At 44.2% G+C, this 15,864-nt stretch overlaps 1 protein-coding gene across 1 annotated transcript; it reads left to right on the top strand.

Annotated features, from left to right (window-relative positions):
• The first annotated feature begins 2,063 nt into the window (after window positions 1-2,063).
• On the top strand, window positions 2,064-15,437 carry LOC124009442 (arf-GAP with Rho-GAP domain, ANK repeat and PH domain-containing protein 1-like). The gene is given in 30 exon segments (XM_046321258.1): window positions 2,064-2,083; window positions 2,961-3,021; window positions 3,242-3,327; window positions 3,464-3,586; window positions 3,698-3,767; window positions 3,884-4,004; window positions 4,143-4,360; window positions 4,886-4,992; window positions 5,069-5,211; window positions 5,214-5,267; window positions 5,467-5,546; window positions 5,791-5,973; window positions 6,137-6,311; window positions 6,438-6,563; window positions 6,757-6,892; window positions 6,999-7,101; window positions 7,202-7,397; window positions 8,860-9,069; window positions 9,234-9,449; window positions 9,603-9,708; window positions 9,907-10,054; window positions 10,189-10,266; window positions 10,435-10,509; window positions 11,775-11,892; window positions 12,063-12,176; window positions 12,395-12,528; window positions 12,617-12,699; window positions 12,815-12,865; window positions 12,983-13,046; window positions 13,132-15,437. Coding segments are annotated over 29 exon segments (3,375 nt in total). The 5' UTR covers window positions 2,064-2,083; window positions 2,961-3,009; the 3' UTR covers window positions 13,177-15,437.
• Window positions 15,438-15,864: the final 427 nt, after the last annotated feature.

Genomic DNA, 15,864 nt, shown 5'->3' with positions numbered 1-15,864 from the left:
AGATCCGGGCTCTTTGCTGGCCATGGCAGAACACTGACATTCCTGTCTTGCAGGAAATCACATACAGAACGAGCAGTATGGCTGGTGGCATTGTCATGCTGGAGGGTCATGTCAGAATGAGCCTGCAGGAAGGGTACCACAGGAGGGAGGAGGATGTCTTCCCTATAACGCGCAGCATTGAGATTGCCTGCAATGACAACAAGCTCAGTCCGATGATGCTGTGACACACCGCCCTAGACCATGATGGACCCTCCACCTCCAAATCGATCCCGCTCAAGAGTACCGTCCTTGGTGTCACGCTCATTCCTTTTACGATAAACGCAAATCCAATCATCACCCCAGGTGAACTAAAACTCGTCAGTGAAGAGCACTTTTTGCCAGTCCTGTCTGGCCCAGCGACGGTGGGTTTAGGCCTACAAGCCCTCAGTCCAGCCTCACTCAGCTGATTGTGGACAGTCTGAGCACTGATGGAGGGATTATGCGTTCCTGGTGTAACTCGGGCAGTTGTTGTTGCCATCCTTTACCTGTCCCGCGGGTGTGATGTTGGGATGTACCGATCCTGTGCAGGTGTTGTTACATGTCGTATGCCACTGCGAGGACGATCAGCTGTCCATCCTGACTCCCTGTAGCACTGTCTTCGGCGTCTCACAGTACGGACATTGCAAATTATTGCTCTGGCCACATCTATATTCCTCATGCCTCCTTGCAGCATGCCTAAGGCACATTCACGCAGATGAGCAGGGACCCTGGGCATCTTTCTTTTTGTGTTTTTCAGAGTCAGTAGAAAGGCCTCTTTAGTCTCCTACGTTTTCATAACTGTGACCTTAATTGCCTACCATCTGTAAGCTGTTAGTGTCTTAATGACCGTTCCATAGGTGCATGTTCATTAATTGTTTACGGTTCATTGAACAAGCATGGGAAACAGTGTTTAAACCCTTTACAATGAAGATCTGGGAAGTTATTTACATTTTTACAAATTATCTTTGGAAGACAGGGTCCTGAAAAAGGTTTAGCATTCATTTTTTTCTTCTCATGAGTTTGTGGCGATATTCTACCATCTGGTGGCGACTAGAAACACTTGCATTATAGGAACTAAAGTATTACAAATTCATGGTCCTTGAAAATAAATATTAGTGCTTAAACATGTACTTGAAGGTCCTTGAATTTGATTGCGAACCCTGGATTTTGTGCCTAATTATTTTTACAGACACAGAAAGATCCCACTATGTCGAACAAACAAATGATCAGTCGGCATTTATGAAATTGTACTGAAACTTCCTGTTTCCATCACAGCTGTAGTGATTTTTAAAAAGACTTTACTCGCATACAAACTGGATGGAAATGTGGTTAGTGACCCACTCAACAAGAAATCTAACAAACATTTGACAAAGTCTTTGTTACACAGTACACAGTCCGCCTCTTGGCTAACATCAGAGACGATACTTCCCATATAGGTATTAATTGTAGTACTTCCAGGAATCTCTGGCTAATCTAGCCAACTGCTTACTGGTAAACACAATGTTTTGACTTTGGAACATCTGGCCAGCTATCCCAACTGACTGCAAGATGACTCTATTATTTATTGTTATGGTATGACATTGATTTCTCTCTCACTCACACACACACACACTCACACACACACACACACACACACACACACACACACACACACACACACACACACACACACACACACACACACACACACACACACACACACACACACACACACACACACACACACGCACACACACACACACGCGCGCGCACACACGCACACGCACACGCACACGCACACACACACGCACACACACACCCTCTTCCTCAATATAGTACCATAATTTCCTAATTTAGACAGAGAGGAATGTTCTCAACTCTCTCATGTCACTCACCAGAGAAGAGGGAAGAATACTATTAAGGTTGGTGAGTCTAAACTTCACTATTGCAGGAGGAAATTACTTTTTGGGGGATATATTATCACTCCAGTACATTGATATTACTGAGCATTTGTCATTGCATCGCCAACATCTTATGTACAAAGGTAGCAGTTCAGCAGAGAGTTACAAGAGTCTAAGAGCTACAGGTAAGATCACAGATTGCCCCTCGCTGCTATGCTTTACCTGCCTGCTGTGTTCGCAAATCTGCTTCTATAATAATCATATATTTTCTGATGAATATTGACTGTCATGAATGCACTTTCAAAAACAAGTGGTATTCTCATAGAATTAAAATGAGTTATATTCCTTATAATATACGGTAGAATTTACAGAAGATACAGTACAGGTCAGACTGTACAGGTTCACCTGTCTCAATATGTCAATTATTATACCTTACTCTTATGCCTGTGGTCCTGTGCCATGACATGAATTAGGAGTCATGGAGAAGCTGCTGTAAATGTCAAATAAAGTCTGTTTGTTCAGGGTTATTGCAGTTTCATGAGGAAGATTAGTCTCTCTGATGCCAGTTTCTTAAGCACACTTCCTGTTATAGCTGCTGTGATGAGAGGGCCATTGTCACAGGGATGGGGCTCACCATCCCAAGCAGGTGGCCAGATTACAGTACCCATTTCTTACTCGAACCTGATAGTTCATCTATTTGAACTATTCTCAGACTTTGGGAATAATTGTTGAGTTAATGTATAAAGTTACTGTATTAATTTACTTCCTTACCAGCAGTTGTGAGGTTACAACACTTGTTCATAGTTCTGACTTTATGTTGGATTATTTGGTTAGAGTCAACATGCAGGAGTAATACGTGTCAAACAGCCATTGTCTTTCGTAAAATGTAAACAATCGACTCTAGCTGACATGTGATGTATGTAATACAGTTTATTCAGTATCATCAGGTAAACCTGTCCGGGCACATTTTTCATTGGGACCTGTGACGCGGCATAACAGAGAAACGATTCCTTTACTGTAATCCTTTGGCTTCAGTTGTTTGTCTCCACCTCTTTGTCACAGCTAACCAGTATAGCTGTTCTGGAGTTAAGAGAGGCCAGACACAGATGTCATGGCAGACAATGTAAGTTATACTGTACATCTGTATGTGTGGGCGTGTATGTACTACTTGAATGTACTATTTGCCTCTTCTTGTGTGTGATTACAGATGTTTAGAGCGATTGAGTGTTGGGCGTTTATGTTAGCGATTGTACACATGCCAGAGTTATTTTTGTACACAAGTTATTAAAGTGTGAAGGATGATATTTTGATCCATTGTTTGCATTTTGTATTCTGCACCATAGGAGGATGCATTGCGGGCCATGCAGAACTGTTTCCACAGTCAGTTTAGTGTGGATGAGGCTGAGTACGAGGACATTGAGGAAAACAGGTGTGTTTCTGTTGAACTGTTTTACATGCAAGTTTGTGTGGGAAGCCTTCGTCGACATGTTTTTGTTATTGCAAACATGATGAGACAAGGGGAACATTCATGTCCTTGCTGCTTATGTGGGTGTCTAATATCTCAGGAGAACATCTGTTGATGAAGATAGTATCTATCTTGGCTGCACACTGTCACAATCCTTCAACCCTGATTTTCACCACTCACCTGTTATCAAGATGGGCTGGCTGCACAAGACTCCGCCTCAGGGGTAAGAGAGAAGGGTTTGTGTGCTTGTACATGCATGTGTGCATTTGTGTGTTGGTTCATGCATGTGTGTGTGTATGCATGAGAGTGTAAGTAATCTCTGTTTTATCTGCAGGACCCTTGTTTTCCAGAAGCGTTGGGTGATGTTGGATGCACAGTACCTTCGATACTTTCAAAATGAGAAGGTCCAGATGTCTTCCATAGAGCCACACATAGGTTCACAGATCACACTGTCTACTGTTTAATACCTTACTTATTACAGCCCCTCCTCTTCTTCCTCGTCCTCTCTTCTTTTCATCAGGAGGTCTACTCAAAGCGGATCATAGCCATGCTGTCTGTCACTAAAGTGCTTAATGTTGGAGGACAGAAGTTTGAGTTGGTGACAAGGAACAGGACTTTCTTGTTCCGTGCTGAGAACAACAGTAAGTGTTCAGCCTAAAGAAACAATGGTCACAATGAGGAAATATGAGTAATTTGTGGGCGTTATTGATGTGAAGTCTACACCAGTTGTATTCGGTGCACGTGATAAATACAATTTGATTTGATGTGTGTGTTTTCAGCCGTCAGGGAGGAATGGGTGTCAGTACTGAAAGAGACTATTCAGCAGCATTGTAACAGCATGGAGAAGTCCCTTATGAACTTCAGTGATACATGTGGACAGCGTGCTAGTAGAGTCCCGCTCATTAGTAAGCAAGGATACCTGGAGATGAGTGGACTGCGCTCCAAGCTCTATGTAGTCATCTGTGCCGACAGTGTTTTCCTCTATAGGAACGCTGAGGTGTGTATCCATGGTGCATGTGTGCATGCATTTGTTCTGAAATATATATTTTTTAAATGTGCATGAAAGTCCTTTATGTATTCTTAAAGGTGACAGGCAAAGTTATCCATATAAATCATAACACTTAATAATAATGCTAATTTAGGTTTAATTGAATTAGTAATTAAGCCTCAACAACATTTTTGTTTATCACAACATTTTGTCTGTCATTTCTACTTTTTGATGAAGATGTGATCTCTTGTCTGTACAATTCAAGGATGACATAGCTACAGATATAGCTTTTATGAGTAATTTTCTGGATCAGAAATGAAACAAATTATACTGTGAGGAGACACTTATATATTTGGGGAATAAATATTGATATCAATAATGATTACTCATGCAGATAAGGATATAGATGATCTAGCTATAGCCAGTCAGTGAATTCACAATTTATGTGATGAGGCTGCCATTCAAACAGCTAAGACTAGCTACATTTTTGAGTTGATAAGACATTTTAAAAAACTGTGATGTTCATGTCATCAGGAGCACAGCCAGGGTGTTGGCATCACCTCCATTGAGATGAATTTGGGTACTGTGAAGGGCACAGACAAACGGTCCTTCAACCTCACCACCATCTACAGGACATTCAGGTGAGTGAGACTGAACTATGACCCTTTAATGGCATCCCACAGTGAAACCCCTGTGAACTATTTTCTGTGTGGTTAGTTTTGTGGCCGAGTCGGAGCAGCAGAGGGAGCAGTGGGTTGAGGCCCTGCAGGCCTGTGTCAGTCACTCTCTGTCCAGCAACGCGGTGGCCCAGAAGATCTGGTCTGAGGAGGCCAACCAGCGCTGTGCAGATTGTGGCGCCCCCACCCAGACTGGGCCTCTGTCAACCTGTGTGTGGTCCTCTGCAAATGCTGTGCAGGTACAGAACCATTTCCAGAGGTCAGTCCAGCCTCAGAAACTAATGGATCAAGACTCAGAAGCTTTGATTAGATTCTATAATGATCATATTCAAATATGTCAGGTTAACAAAAATGGTATCACATTGGTATGTTAGATAACAGTGCCTGGTAGAGGATATTGACATCGAACTCTGTTTAATCCATTTCTCTGTGGTTTAGGGGTGCACAGGGGCCTGGGCCAGAGTGTGTCCAAAGTCCGCAGTCTGAAGATGGATGAAAATGCGTGGACTGAAAATCAGGTAGGTACAGTTTCTCATTTGTATTCTATTATATTATTACATGGATTAGTAACATTGCATTCTCACCACCCATATGACTGGCTTCCTCTGTTTATGTTCCTCACACTATGCTTTCTATCTTATTTGTATAATTGTATTATACACGTATGTTGTCTTTGAAAATTAGATTTTGTCATTGTTCACCCTGTTAATAAAATAACTAGTGTTTCAGGTCAAGGTTCTAATGTCACTCCCTGTTCACCAGCTGTTCCTGTTGCTAGGTAACGACAAAGTAAACCTTTTCTGGGCAGCTAACATTCCACCAAGTGAGATGCTCTGTCCATCAAGTGACAGTGAGGAGCGCCAGCGCTTTGTTACTGCCAAGTACTGCCAGGGGAAATACCGCTGCTACCATGCACTGTTTGGCCAACAGGAAGCCCTCAACAAAGTGAGGCACTCAGATTTTCTCTAATTTGCTCTCTCCATCTGTTGCTCTCAAAAGTTCAGACTTGTCTTCTCTGCTCCTTGATTCTCTCTCTACCCCCTCTATCTCTCTCTCTCTCTCACTTCCTCCTCTCTCTCCCCTCTCTGTCCTTTTCCCTATCTCTCAGGCTCTGTGCAACACCATTCAGACAGGTGATGTATTGGAGACTCTGTCGCTGGTGTTCTGTGGAGCAGATGTGAACTGTTATACAGGTGATCCAGAGCTGCCCAGCCCTGTGTCCGTGGCCCAGCACTATGGACAGACACTTCAGGTGGAGTTCCTCACTCACAACCACAACACAGGTAGGAGCAATGAAACCAGCCTCATTCATCAAATTCTCTGCAATCCATGCCTGCAATGTTACATCAATCATTTCATTGTTCAGTGGAGGTGACATCATCAGTATTATATGTTTTTCCTCTCTCCAGAGCTCCCAGGGTCAAGGGCTGGAGATCACACAATCTTAGAGGCTGCTCTCCCCATCTCACACACTGGTTATCTGTTCAAGACTGCCTCCTCAACACGAGCCGTTACAGAGCGCAAATCTAAAGGAGGTGGGTCATTCTTGATATTCTGTTTGTAAACTACATTTTTTGTGAATTGTTTGGACATGCTTTAGATCTGAATTTCAGATGAACTAGTGAGCAACTTGCACATTTCGAACTTGATATTCCTTTTTGGTAAGTGACATTGTTTTAATGTAAATTCAGTTACCGTAAGCTAATTGTAGCATTTTGGAACATGTAGATTTTAGTCGTCGCTGGTGCTCTTTGAACCAAGGTAACTTCAGCTACTATGAGAGTGAGAAGAGCTCCAGCCAGAGTGGACAGATGAAGATGAGTGATGTCCTTTGTCTGGTGGTCAATCCCCAAGGGAAACATGGGTAAGACAACACGATAGATAGTGTTTTAATCCAAAACATTGTGAGCTTCAGAAGAATGTTTATATTTGTACAGTATATATTCTATTTGTGTTTCCTGCTGAGTCAGTTATGGTCATTCCTTTGAGCTGTACCATGACTCTGGGAGAGTCTACCTGTTTGGAGAGGATTCCCCTGACACGGTGAGGGAGTGGATCAAGGTCATTGTCAAGGTAACCACACCTTTTTAAAACTAGATTTCAATTAGTATTATGATATATTGGTAAATGGTAGTTTTATGTATAGCTGCTGCCTTGTCTTGTTGTGTGTCAGGCCCTGGTCCCCCCTGTAGCAGAGGACCTGGTGGGCTGGTCCTTTGAGCGGGTGGGCCGGCTGCGCTACACTGTGGGCCAGAGCTTCCATTGTCCTTGCCTGGGCTGGTTCTCCCTGGGGGGCTCCAGACTGCTCCTCCTCCTCCACGGAGAAGACCAAGTGGATAACATCGACCTGCGAAAACTACAGGAGCTCTGTGAGTCACACCTGAACCTGGCACAGTGGAGCATACGGTGCATTCAGAAAGTATTCAGACTCCTTGACTTTTTCCACATTTTGTTACTTTACAGCCTTATTCTAAAATGGACTGAATAGTTTTTCCCCTCATCAATCAATACCCCATAATGACAAAGCAAAAACAGTTTTTTAGACATTTTCTTAACCAGCTCAGTACTTTGCTGAAGCACCTTTGGCAGCAATTACAGCCTCGAGTCTTCTTGGGTATCACGCTACAAGCGTGGCACACCTGTATTTGGTGAGTTTCTCCCATTCTTCTTTGCAGATCCTCTCAAGCTTTGTCAGGTTGAATGGGGATCATCGGTGCACAGCTATTTTCAGGTCTCTCCAGAGAAGTTTGATCGGGTTCAAGTCCGGGCTCTGGCGCAGTCACGATATTCAGAGACTTGTCCCGAAGCCACTCCTGCTTTGTCTTGGTTGTGTGCTTAGGGTCGTTTTCCTGTTGGAAGCTGAACCTTCGCCCCAGCCTGAGGTCCTGAGCGCTCTGGAGCAGGTTTTCATCAAGGATCTCTCTGAGAGTGTTTAGGTGCCTTTTGGCAAACTTCAAGCGGGCTGTCATGTGCCTTTTACTGAGGGGTGGCTTCCATCTGGCCACTCTATCATAAAGACCTGATTGATGGAGTGCTGCAGAGATGGTTGTCCTTCTGGAAGGTTCTCCCATCTCCACAGAGGAACTCTGGACTCTGTCAGAGTGACCATTGATTTCTTGTCACCTCTCTGACCAAGGCCCTTTTTCCCCGATTGCTCAGTTTGGCCCGGGCGGCCAGCTCTAGGAAGAATCTTGGTGGTTCCAAATTTCATCCATTTAAGAATGATGGAGGCCACTGTGTTCTTGGGGACCTTCAAAGCTGCAGAAATGTTTTGGTACCCTTCCACAGATCTGTGCCTTGACACAATCCTGTCTCAGAGCTCAACGGACAATTCCTTCGACCTCATTGCTTGGTTTTTGCTCTGAGATGCACTGTCAACTGTGGGATCTTATATAGACAGGTGTGTGCCTTTCCAAATCATATCCAATCGATTTAATTTACCACAGGTCAACTTTTATCAAGCTGTAGAAACATTTCAAGGATGATCAATGGACACCGAATGCATCTGAGCTCCATTTAAAAATAAATAAAATAGCTATAAAAAATTTTACGATTTTTGCTTTGTCATTATGGGTTATTGTGTGTAGATTGAGAGAAAAACATTTATTTAATACATTTTAGAATAAGGCTGTAACATAAGAAAATATGGAAAAAGTCAAAAGGTCTGAATACTTTCCCTAACTGTAGGTTAAGGAAGTACTGCAGAGGGAGAAGTGTTTTTATTTTGGTGGACCAAGAATGTTAATGACATATACATAACTTTTTAATAGAGCTACTTTGGTTGACAATTGATGTAGACAGTGTGTGATGTAATGTGATGTGCTGTCCCAGCCGTGGAGCAAGAAGTTGCTGCTGTGGTGCTGGTGGACAGAGGCAGGAGGCTGCGTTTGGAGGGGGACAGGAGGCCTGACTACCAGGGCTGGCTGAGTGGCATCCAGCAGGGCTTAGGGAGAGGAGACGGCCCCCTGGACCAGCAGCAGCTTACTGAGACAGAAGTCCCTGTCATCGTGGACCGCTGCATTAGCTACATCACACAACATGGTACTGGACCTAGCATGGCATCGGTTGGGACAGATACCTAACAAAAGATGTGCTCTTACCAGCTCCATTATTCGATTCTATCAGTGTCTTTGTAAGCCTGTGTTAATGATATTGTGGTTATGTGTTTGTTTATGGGGGTGGGGGGGTTTCCTCCCCCTTTCCAGGTTTGAAGTCAGAGGGCATCTATCGGAGGTGTGGTGTGAACTCTAAGATCGCCGCCCTGCTGCTCTCTCTCCGCCATGACGCCCGTCAGGTTCGTCTGAGTGAAGGGGTGTGCCAGGTGGATAATGTGGCCAACGTCCTGAAGAGATTCCTCAGGGAAGTGGGAGAGGGGGTTTTCAATGGCCATCAGGCCTCTCTGCCATGGCTCCATACCACTAGTGAGTCTGGCCTACCCTCATTCTAATACAGGTGGACCACAATGACCACAACACTGCTTTTCACTGCTCGTCTTGGTAGTCGTATCATTGGTAGCCCCATGACAAGGAGTTTTGTGCTGTAATGTGTAGGTGTTTTTCTATTTTGTCCACCAGCCGTCAGCGAGAGAAGAGAGAGAGTGTCCCAGTACAAGGCCCTCCTCCACAGCCTCCCCCCAGTCAACAGAGCCACTCTGGGGGCTGTCATCAACCACCTCTACTGGTTAGCCTCAACTCTCCACCTCTGTCTGCCTGTCCTCTTCTCTTTTCTCTCTTTTTCTTCCCTCCATTCTGGTTTGTCTCTTTTGTAGAATTTTTATTGTTTATATATAGATAATTGACTCATTTGTCTTTGAAAGTTCAAGACATGCATCGCTGTTGAGAAATCTCTTGTACAAATCTGTCGATTCTGTTCCCAAAGCGTTCAGTGCTTTGCAGATGAGAATCAGATGAACATGCACAACCTGGCCATTGTGTTTGGTCCCACGCTCTTCCAGACGGACGGCACTGATAACAGCGCAGGACAGGTGGTAGAGGAGCTCATCCAGAACTACCAGGATATCTTCAATGTGAGTGGGTCTGTCTCACACTGATGTCATCACTGATTTATAGAAGATAAATGGAGGGAAATGTACTGTGTTGTCACAAGAAGCTAAATTAAATGTTCTGATCAATTGGATGGATGTGTATGTCTGTGTGGCAGGTGAATGCTGAGCAGCTTCAGAGGCAGCTGGACATGATCTCTCATGTCATCAAAGCACAGGAGGAACACGCCGAGGAGGTGAGCATACACCTATGGCATGATGACATTTTCAGAACCCCTTGCAGCAGTTGTTTCCCACCCAACTGAAATTATGAAATCCTTCCATGACCTGTCTATCTCTTACTATTTGCTGGATTGAGGATGGCTGTTAGCCTGATGTGTCTTTCTCTTCAATCTGCTCTGTAGGGGACCCCCTCACCTCTCACCATCTGTGGGATTTACCTGGAGAGGAAGGAGGAGGGCTCTGAGCTGCTGGTTCAGGTCAGCTCCATGTGCACTCTCACCTTTCACCTTAGAATCCAAATGCGACAGTACGGGGTGATCTTCTGCAATGCTTTGTGCCCAGATGATCATATAAGTTCACTTGCTTGCTAACGCTAACCCTGTCCACTCCTAACGCTAACCCTGTCCGCTCCTAACGCTAACCCTGCCCGCTCCTAACGCTAACCCTGCTCGCTCCTAACGCTAACCCTGCCCGCTCCTAACGCTAACCCTGTCCGCTCCTAACGCTAACCCTGCCCGCTCCTAACGCTAACCCTGCTCGCTCCTAACGCTAACCCTGCCCTCTCCTAACGCTAACCCTGCCCGCTCCTAACGCTAACCCTGCTCGCTCCAAACGCTAACCCTGCCCTCTCCTAACGCTAACCCTGTCCGCTCCTAACGCTAACCCTGTCCGCTCCTCACGCTAACCCTGTCCGCTCCTCACGCTAACCCTGCCCTCTCCTCACGCTAACCCTGCCCTCTCCTAACGCTAGCCCTGCCCGCTCCTAATACTAACCATGTCCGCTCCTCATGCTAACCCTGCCCTCTCCTCACGCTAACCCTGCCCTCTCCTAACGCTAACCCTGTCCGCTCCTAACGCTAACCCTGTCCGCTCCTAACGCTAACCCTGTCCGCTCCTCACGCTAACCCTGCCCTCTCCTCACGCTAACCCTGCCCTCTCCTAACGCTAACCCTGTCCGCTCCTAACGCTACCCCTGTCCGCTCCTCACGCTAACCCTGTCCGCTCCTCACGCTAACCCTGCCCTCTCCTCACGCTAACCCTGCCCTCTCCTAACGCTAGCCCTGCCCACTCCTAACGCTAACCCTGTCCGCTCCTCACGCTAACCCTGCCCTCTCCTCACGCTAACCCTGCCCTCTCCTAACGCTAACCCTGTCCGCTCCTCACGCTAACCCTGTCCGCTCCTCACGCTAACCCTGTCCGCTCCTCACGCTAACCCTGCCCTCTCCTCACGCTAACCCTGCCCTCTCCTAACGCTAACCCTGTCCGCTCCTAACGCTAACCCTGTCCGCTCCTCACGCTAACCCTGCCCTCTCCTCACGCTAACCCTGCCCTCTCCTAACGCTAACCCTGCCCTCTCCTCACGCTAACCCTGTCCGCTCCTCACGCTAACCCTGTCCGCTCCTCACGCTAACCCTGTCCGCTCCTAACGCTAACCCTGCCCTCTCCCAACGCTAACCCTGCCCGCTCCTAACGCTAACCCTGTCCGCTCCTAACGCTAACCCTGCCTGTTCTTCTCCCTCAGATCTCCCAGGCAGTGAGTGCTGAGGAGCTAGTGTGTGAGGTCCTGAGACGCGGGAACATCCCTCCACAGCAGGGGGACTATTGGAGCTGCTTCCTGGTCAACGACAACCAGGAGATGGGTAATTAGAACACCTCAGTTACAGTTGCCAAGTCCCTTTTTAAATGTATAAGCTGAAGTAGGACAGCGGTTGTTAATGAAGTGTGATATCTTTATATTGATGATGAATGCTAATGCTCAACTGCAAACTAGTGGTAAAATACAATGTGTCTTCTCTGATTCCCCCAACAGAGCGTCCATTGCACTACCAGGAACGAGCGCTGGCCATCTATTTCTCTTTGGGTAAAGACTGTCACCTGGTGGTCAAGCGGAACTGCTACATGGAGGCCATGTTAATCTACATAGGTAAATGCATGATTACACCGATGTATATATTATTATTCCAGTCCAGTCAAGAGCACTTTTGAATAAATGACATATTGTAGATACTTTCTGTGAAGAATAGAATTGACAACAGAAAAGGAATCCGAAGGGAGGGAAGGGGGAAGGCAACGTGTTAATTAATGATAGGGTTGAAAATCAGCACAGTGAAGTGAATTAGAGTTGTATGTCCCCTCTCACAGCTGCCATGGTAGACGTGTCCAGAAACAGCATGATTAAGTTCAGTGATGAGAAGGGTCAGAGGGGGAAGAGAACCTTCAGCAGACGCCTCTGTGTACTCGATGGCACCTCTCTCAGGCTCTACAAAGAAGTAAAGGTAACAGAGGATGGAAGGAGGATGTGTGGGCCTATTCTGTGACTGTATGAAGTACCTACAGTATGTGGCCATTTTTACTCTTTACTAGAGTACTCAGCCTGAGAGGGAATGTCAAGTCCATGCTCTGAAAGTCTACTATGGCATCAAGAAGAGGCTACAGCCACCATCATGGTGAGAGTCAACCAGCAACCCTCCAATGACTCCTGGTCTATTTTCTTAACCATTTGGCTATTTGTTGTTCCAAATCAGCTGTCAATACAATGTAAGTTCCCTCCTCTTCTTCTAGCTGGGGGATGACTGTAGTGTGTGAGCAGGCAGAACGAGACAAACAGCAGTGGTGAGTATCTTTAGTAGCAACTAAAGATGGGTAAACCGTAGGTACTAGTGCACTGATGATCATGGTAAAGGTATAGCCTCTCTAACCCCGCCGTCTTCTCTCTCGCAATCTTCTTAGGTACCTGTGCTGTGAATCAAAGAACGAATTGATCAAGTGGCTGGCCACTTTTATGAACCTCCAGGTAGTGTCCTTTTGTGTGACTGAAACATATTCTATATTCTCAGCTCTTTATTTGATTTATTTTTTCATTTTCTTTTTTCATTTAGCACAATAGTGACCTGTGTCCTGCAGCTTCCAGGCCAGATTCCTGATCTAAGGCAGAAGGGGAAATAACCTAATCCTGGTTTTCCATCACAGAAGTATCTTCCAGATACTTTTTCGCATCTTCAATTCTTCTCAAAAATATTTTTCAACAAGTTATTTTAAGTTAATAACCACAAATAATGTCTTTCTCTGTTATAATGGTTGATTTGACCCTATTTCTAACCCACAGCTACAGTATAGCCCTCACACACACTCATTATACCTAGCAAGAGCAGAGACAGTTTCATTCTACAGTATAGCCCTCACCCACACCCATTATACCCAACAAGAGCAGAGACAGTTTCATTCTACAGTATATTGAAATTAAAACATACAGACCTTAGGGTAATAGTAGGGGAAGCAGTATAGAATTACACTACAACAACAAACTCAAACAATATTAGAGGTACGTGAGAAAAATAATCTAAATGTCATGTTGACTTTGAAGCTCCTTTGATTGGGACATAATGACAAGGTTGGAGAGCTGCAGTCGTAAAACCATCTAAGTTTAGACACCGAGCATTCTGTTCATGTCATTATGGTAACAGTGGTGGTCCGTAATTATTGGAGAGCAGGATTTCAACCCTGTCATTACTCAAGACCACAGCTTGTTGCATTACAGTGATACGCAGTTTATCACTTTTATTAATGGACTAATCCTTTAACAGTACCTTAACATAAAAATGAATCTGAGGGAAGGTTAGCTAGAGCAGGGAAAGAAGACTGAGCAGGGAAAGAAGACTGATCTTGTTGCTGTTATCCAGTGCCTGGCTGGTCAAAGCCCAAGAGGTTTCTCTCTCTAGGCTGATTATGAATTGGTATCTGAAAACCTTATTGTGATTAAGCAATGTTGATATCATTGTATGTCATTCAACATTTAAACCGTGTCTTTTGAATACAATGTGTATAGTTTTTATTTTCCTTAAAATCATTATCCTACCATTCCTTTGATGTCTGAAGTCAGGATGCTTTGGCACTTCAAACCTGCTCGACTTGTTTGGTTGATTTTTCTATTGTGTTATTGACTGTACGTTTGTTTATTCCATGTGTAACTCTGTGTTGTTTTTGTCGCACTTATTTGCTTTATCTTGGCCAGGTTGCAATTGTAAATGAGAACTTGTTCTCAACTGGCGTACCTGCTGAAATAATAAGAAGCCAAAGCATTGACGATTTAATATATCCAGTCCTACTGTAGAAGATGCTCAGAAATAAAAGGGCTGTCAGATAGTTTTTGAGGATTTCTCCTTCAGAGCTGTATCACCATAGAAACACAAAATTAGATTATTGGCACACCCGAGATCTCTGTTGGCAAATTGTTTGTTTTAGCCTTTGATATGTCTATGTGTGGAAATATGGCTTGCCTAAAACACTGTACTAGATAGTCATTATAATATTATTCTCTTAGGTTATATTGTAATGTTAATGTACCTTAAAGGGTTTAAGACTGGATCTCTGGCATGTTGCCCCCCACCACCACCACCACCACCATTCTCAATCGCCCATAAAGTTTTATTGGTGCTCTTGTGGGGCTAAGTGCCTCTCGCTCAGTAAAAGGGCTTTCTAATATCCTTTTATTTTTCAGCTGTATGTCGTTAGACATGAGGCTGTGTGGGTAATGGCTTTACATTAGGAACTCAGGGCTGGTGAAGTGGCTCAGTCACCCCTGGTAACAACCATGCACTCCCATTCACCCCCAGTTCTTACATCACCACCCCCATTAAGCTTCAAAGTTACCATAACCTGCACATACTTGACACACAAATGCTACGTTCATTATGGAATCTTAGATTTTAGAGCAACTTTTCTCACTTCCTCATCCTGCAGACATGTAGATCTTGCTGACTGGTCTGTCATTTAATTACCTGACATTGATTTAAAAATGTCAATGTTTAATAGAAGCCCCGTCCAAAATGTTTTAGAATAACTTTTTCAGTGGTCATTCATGGGGCTAGATTAGAAACCAAAGAAGGAATATATTTCTCTGGTGGTGTTCTGGTGTCATGAATCTTTAAAGGTTATCTGAAGGACAAAATACGAGTGAGGTGTTTACCTAATGGCATGCTAACCATTTCCGTTACAATACTGACATATTCCACTCAGTTTCCACTCATAACAACGTACTGTCCAGAATAGAGAGACAGTTAAATGTAATACCGGTAGATGAAGAAAAACATTTATAAAATGTTTTCTTAGCCTTAATAATAATTTGTATTGCTTGTCTAAATCTCATGTTTGGTTATGTCAATAAATTGCTTATTGCTCAAGTGAATATTTGTATTAACTCTCTGCTAGTCAGCTCTCATTCAGGGGTAGTTGGTTTATTTTATTCATGCACATCATTTTCACTAAACCATTTAGAGATATGGGCCTTTCTATAAACAATGGGGCTAATGTGTGACATTGAGATAAACATTTCAAAATGGTTTGAAATAAAAATAAAAATGATTTTCATGCAGTTCCACATGTGTACCCAGAGGAATAAATGTGAGTATATGCAAACTGGCCTCACCTATATAACAAACATATACAGTGACTTGCGAAAGTATTCACCCCCCCCTTGGCATTTTTCCTATTTTGTTGCCTTACAACCTGGAATTAAAATTGATTTTGTGGGGGTTTGTATCATTTGATTTACACAACATGCCTACCACTTTGAAGATGCAAAATGTTTTCTTATGTAACAAACAAGAAACAAG

This window comes from Oncorhynchus gorbuscha, linkage group LG02, assembly GCF_021184085.1.
Source record: "Oncorhynchus gorbuscha isolate QuinsamMale2020 ecotype Even-year linkage group LG02, OgorEven_v1.0, whole genome shotgun sequence".
Taxonomy (NCBI): Eukaryota; Metazoa; Chordata; class Actinopteri; order Salmoniformes; family Salmonidae; genus Oncorhynchus; species Oncorhynchus gorbuscha.
This window is presented reverse-complemented; position numbering and strand designations above follow the sequence as displayed.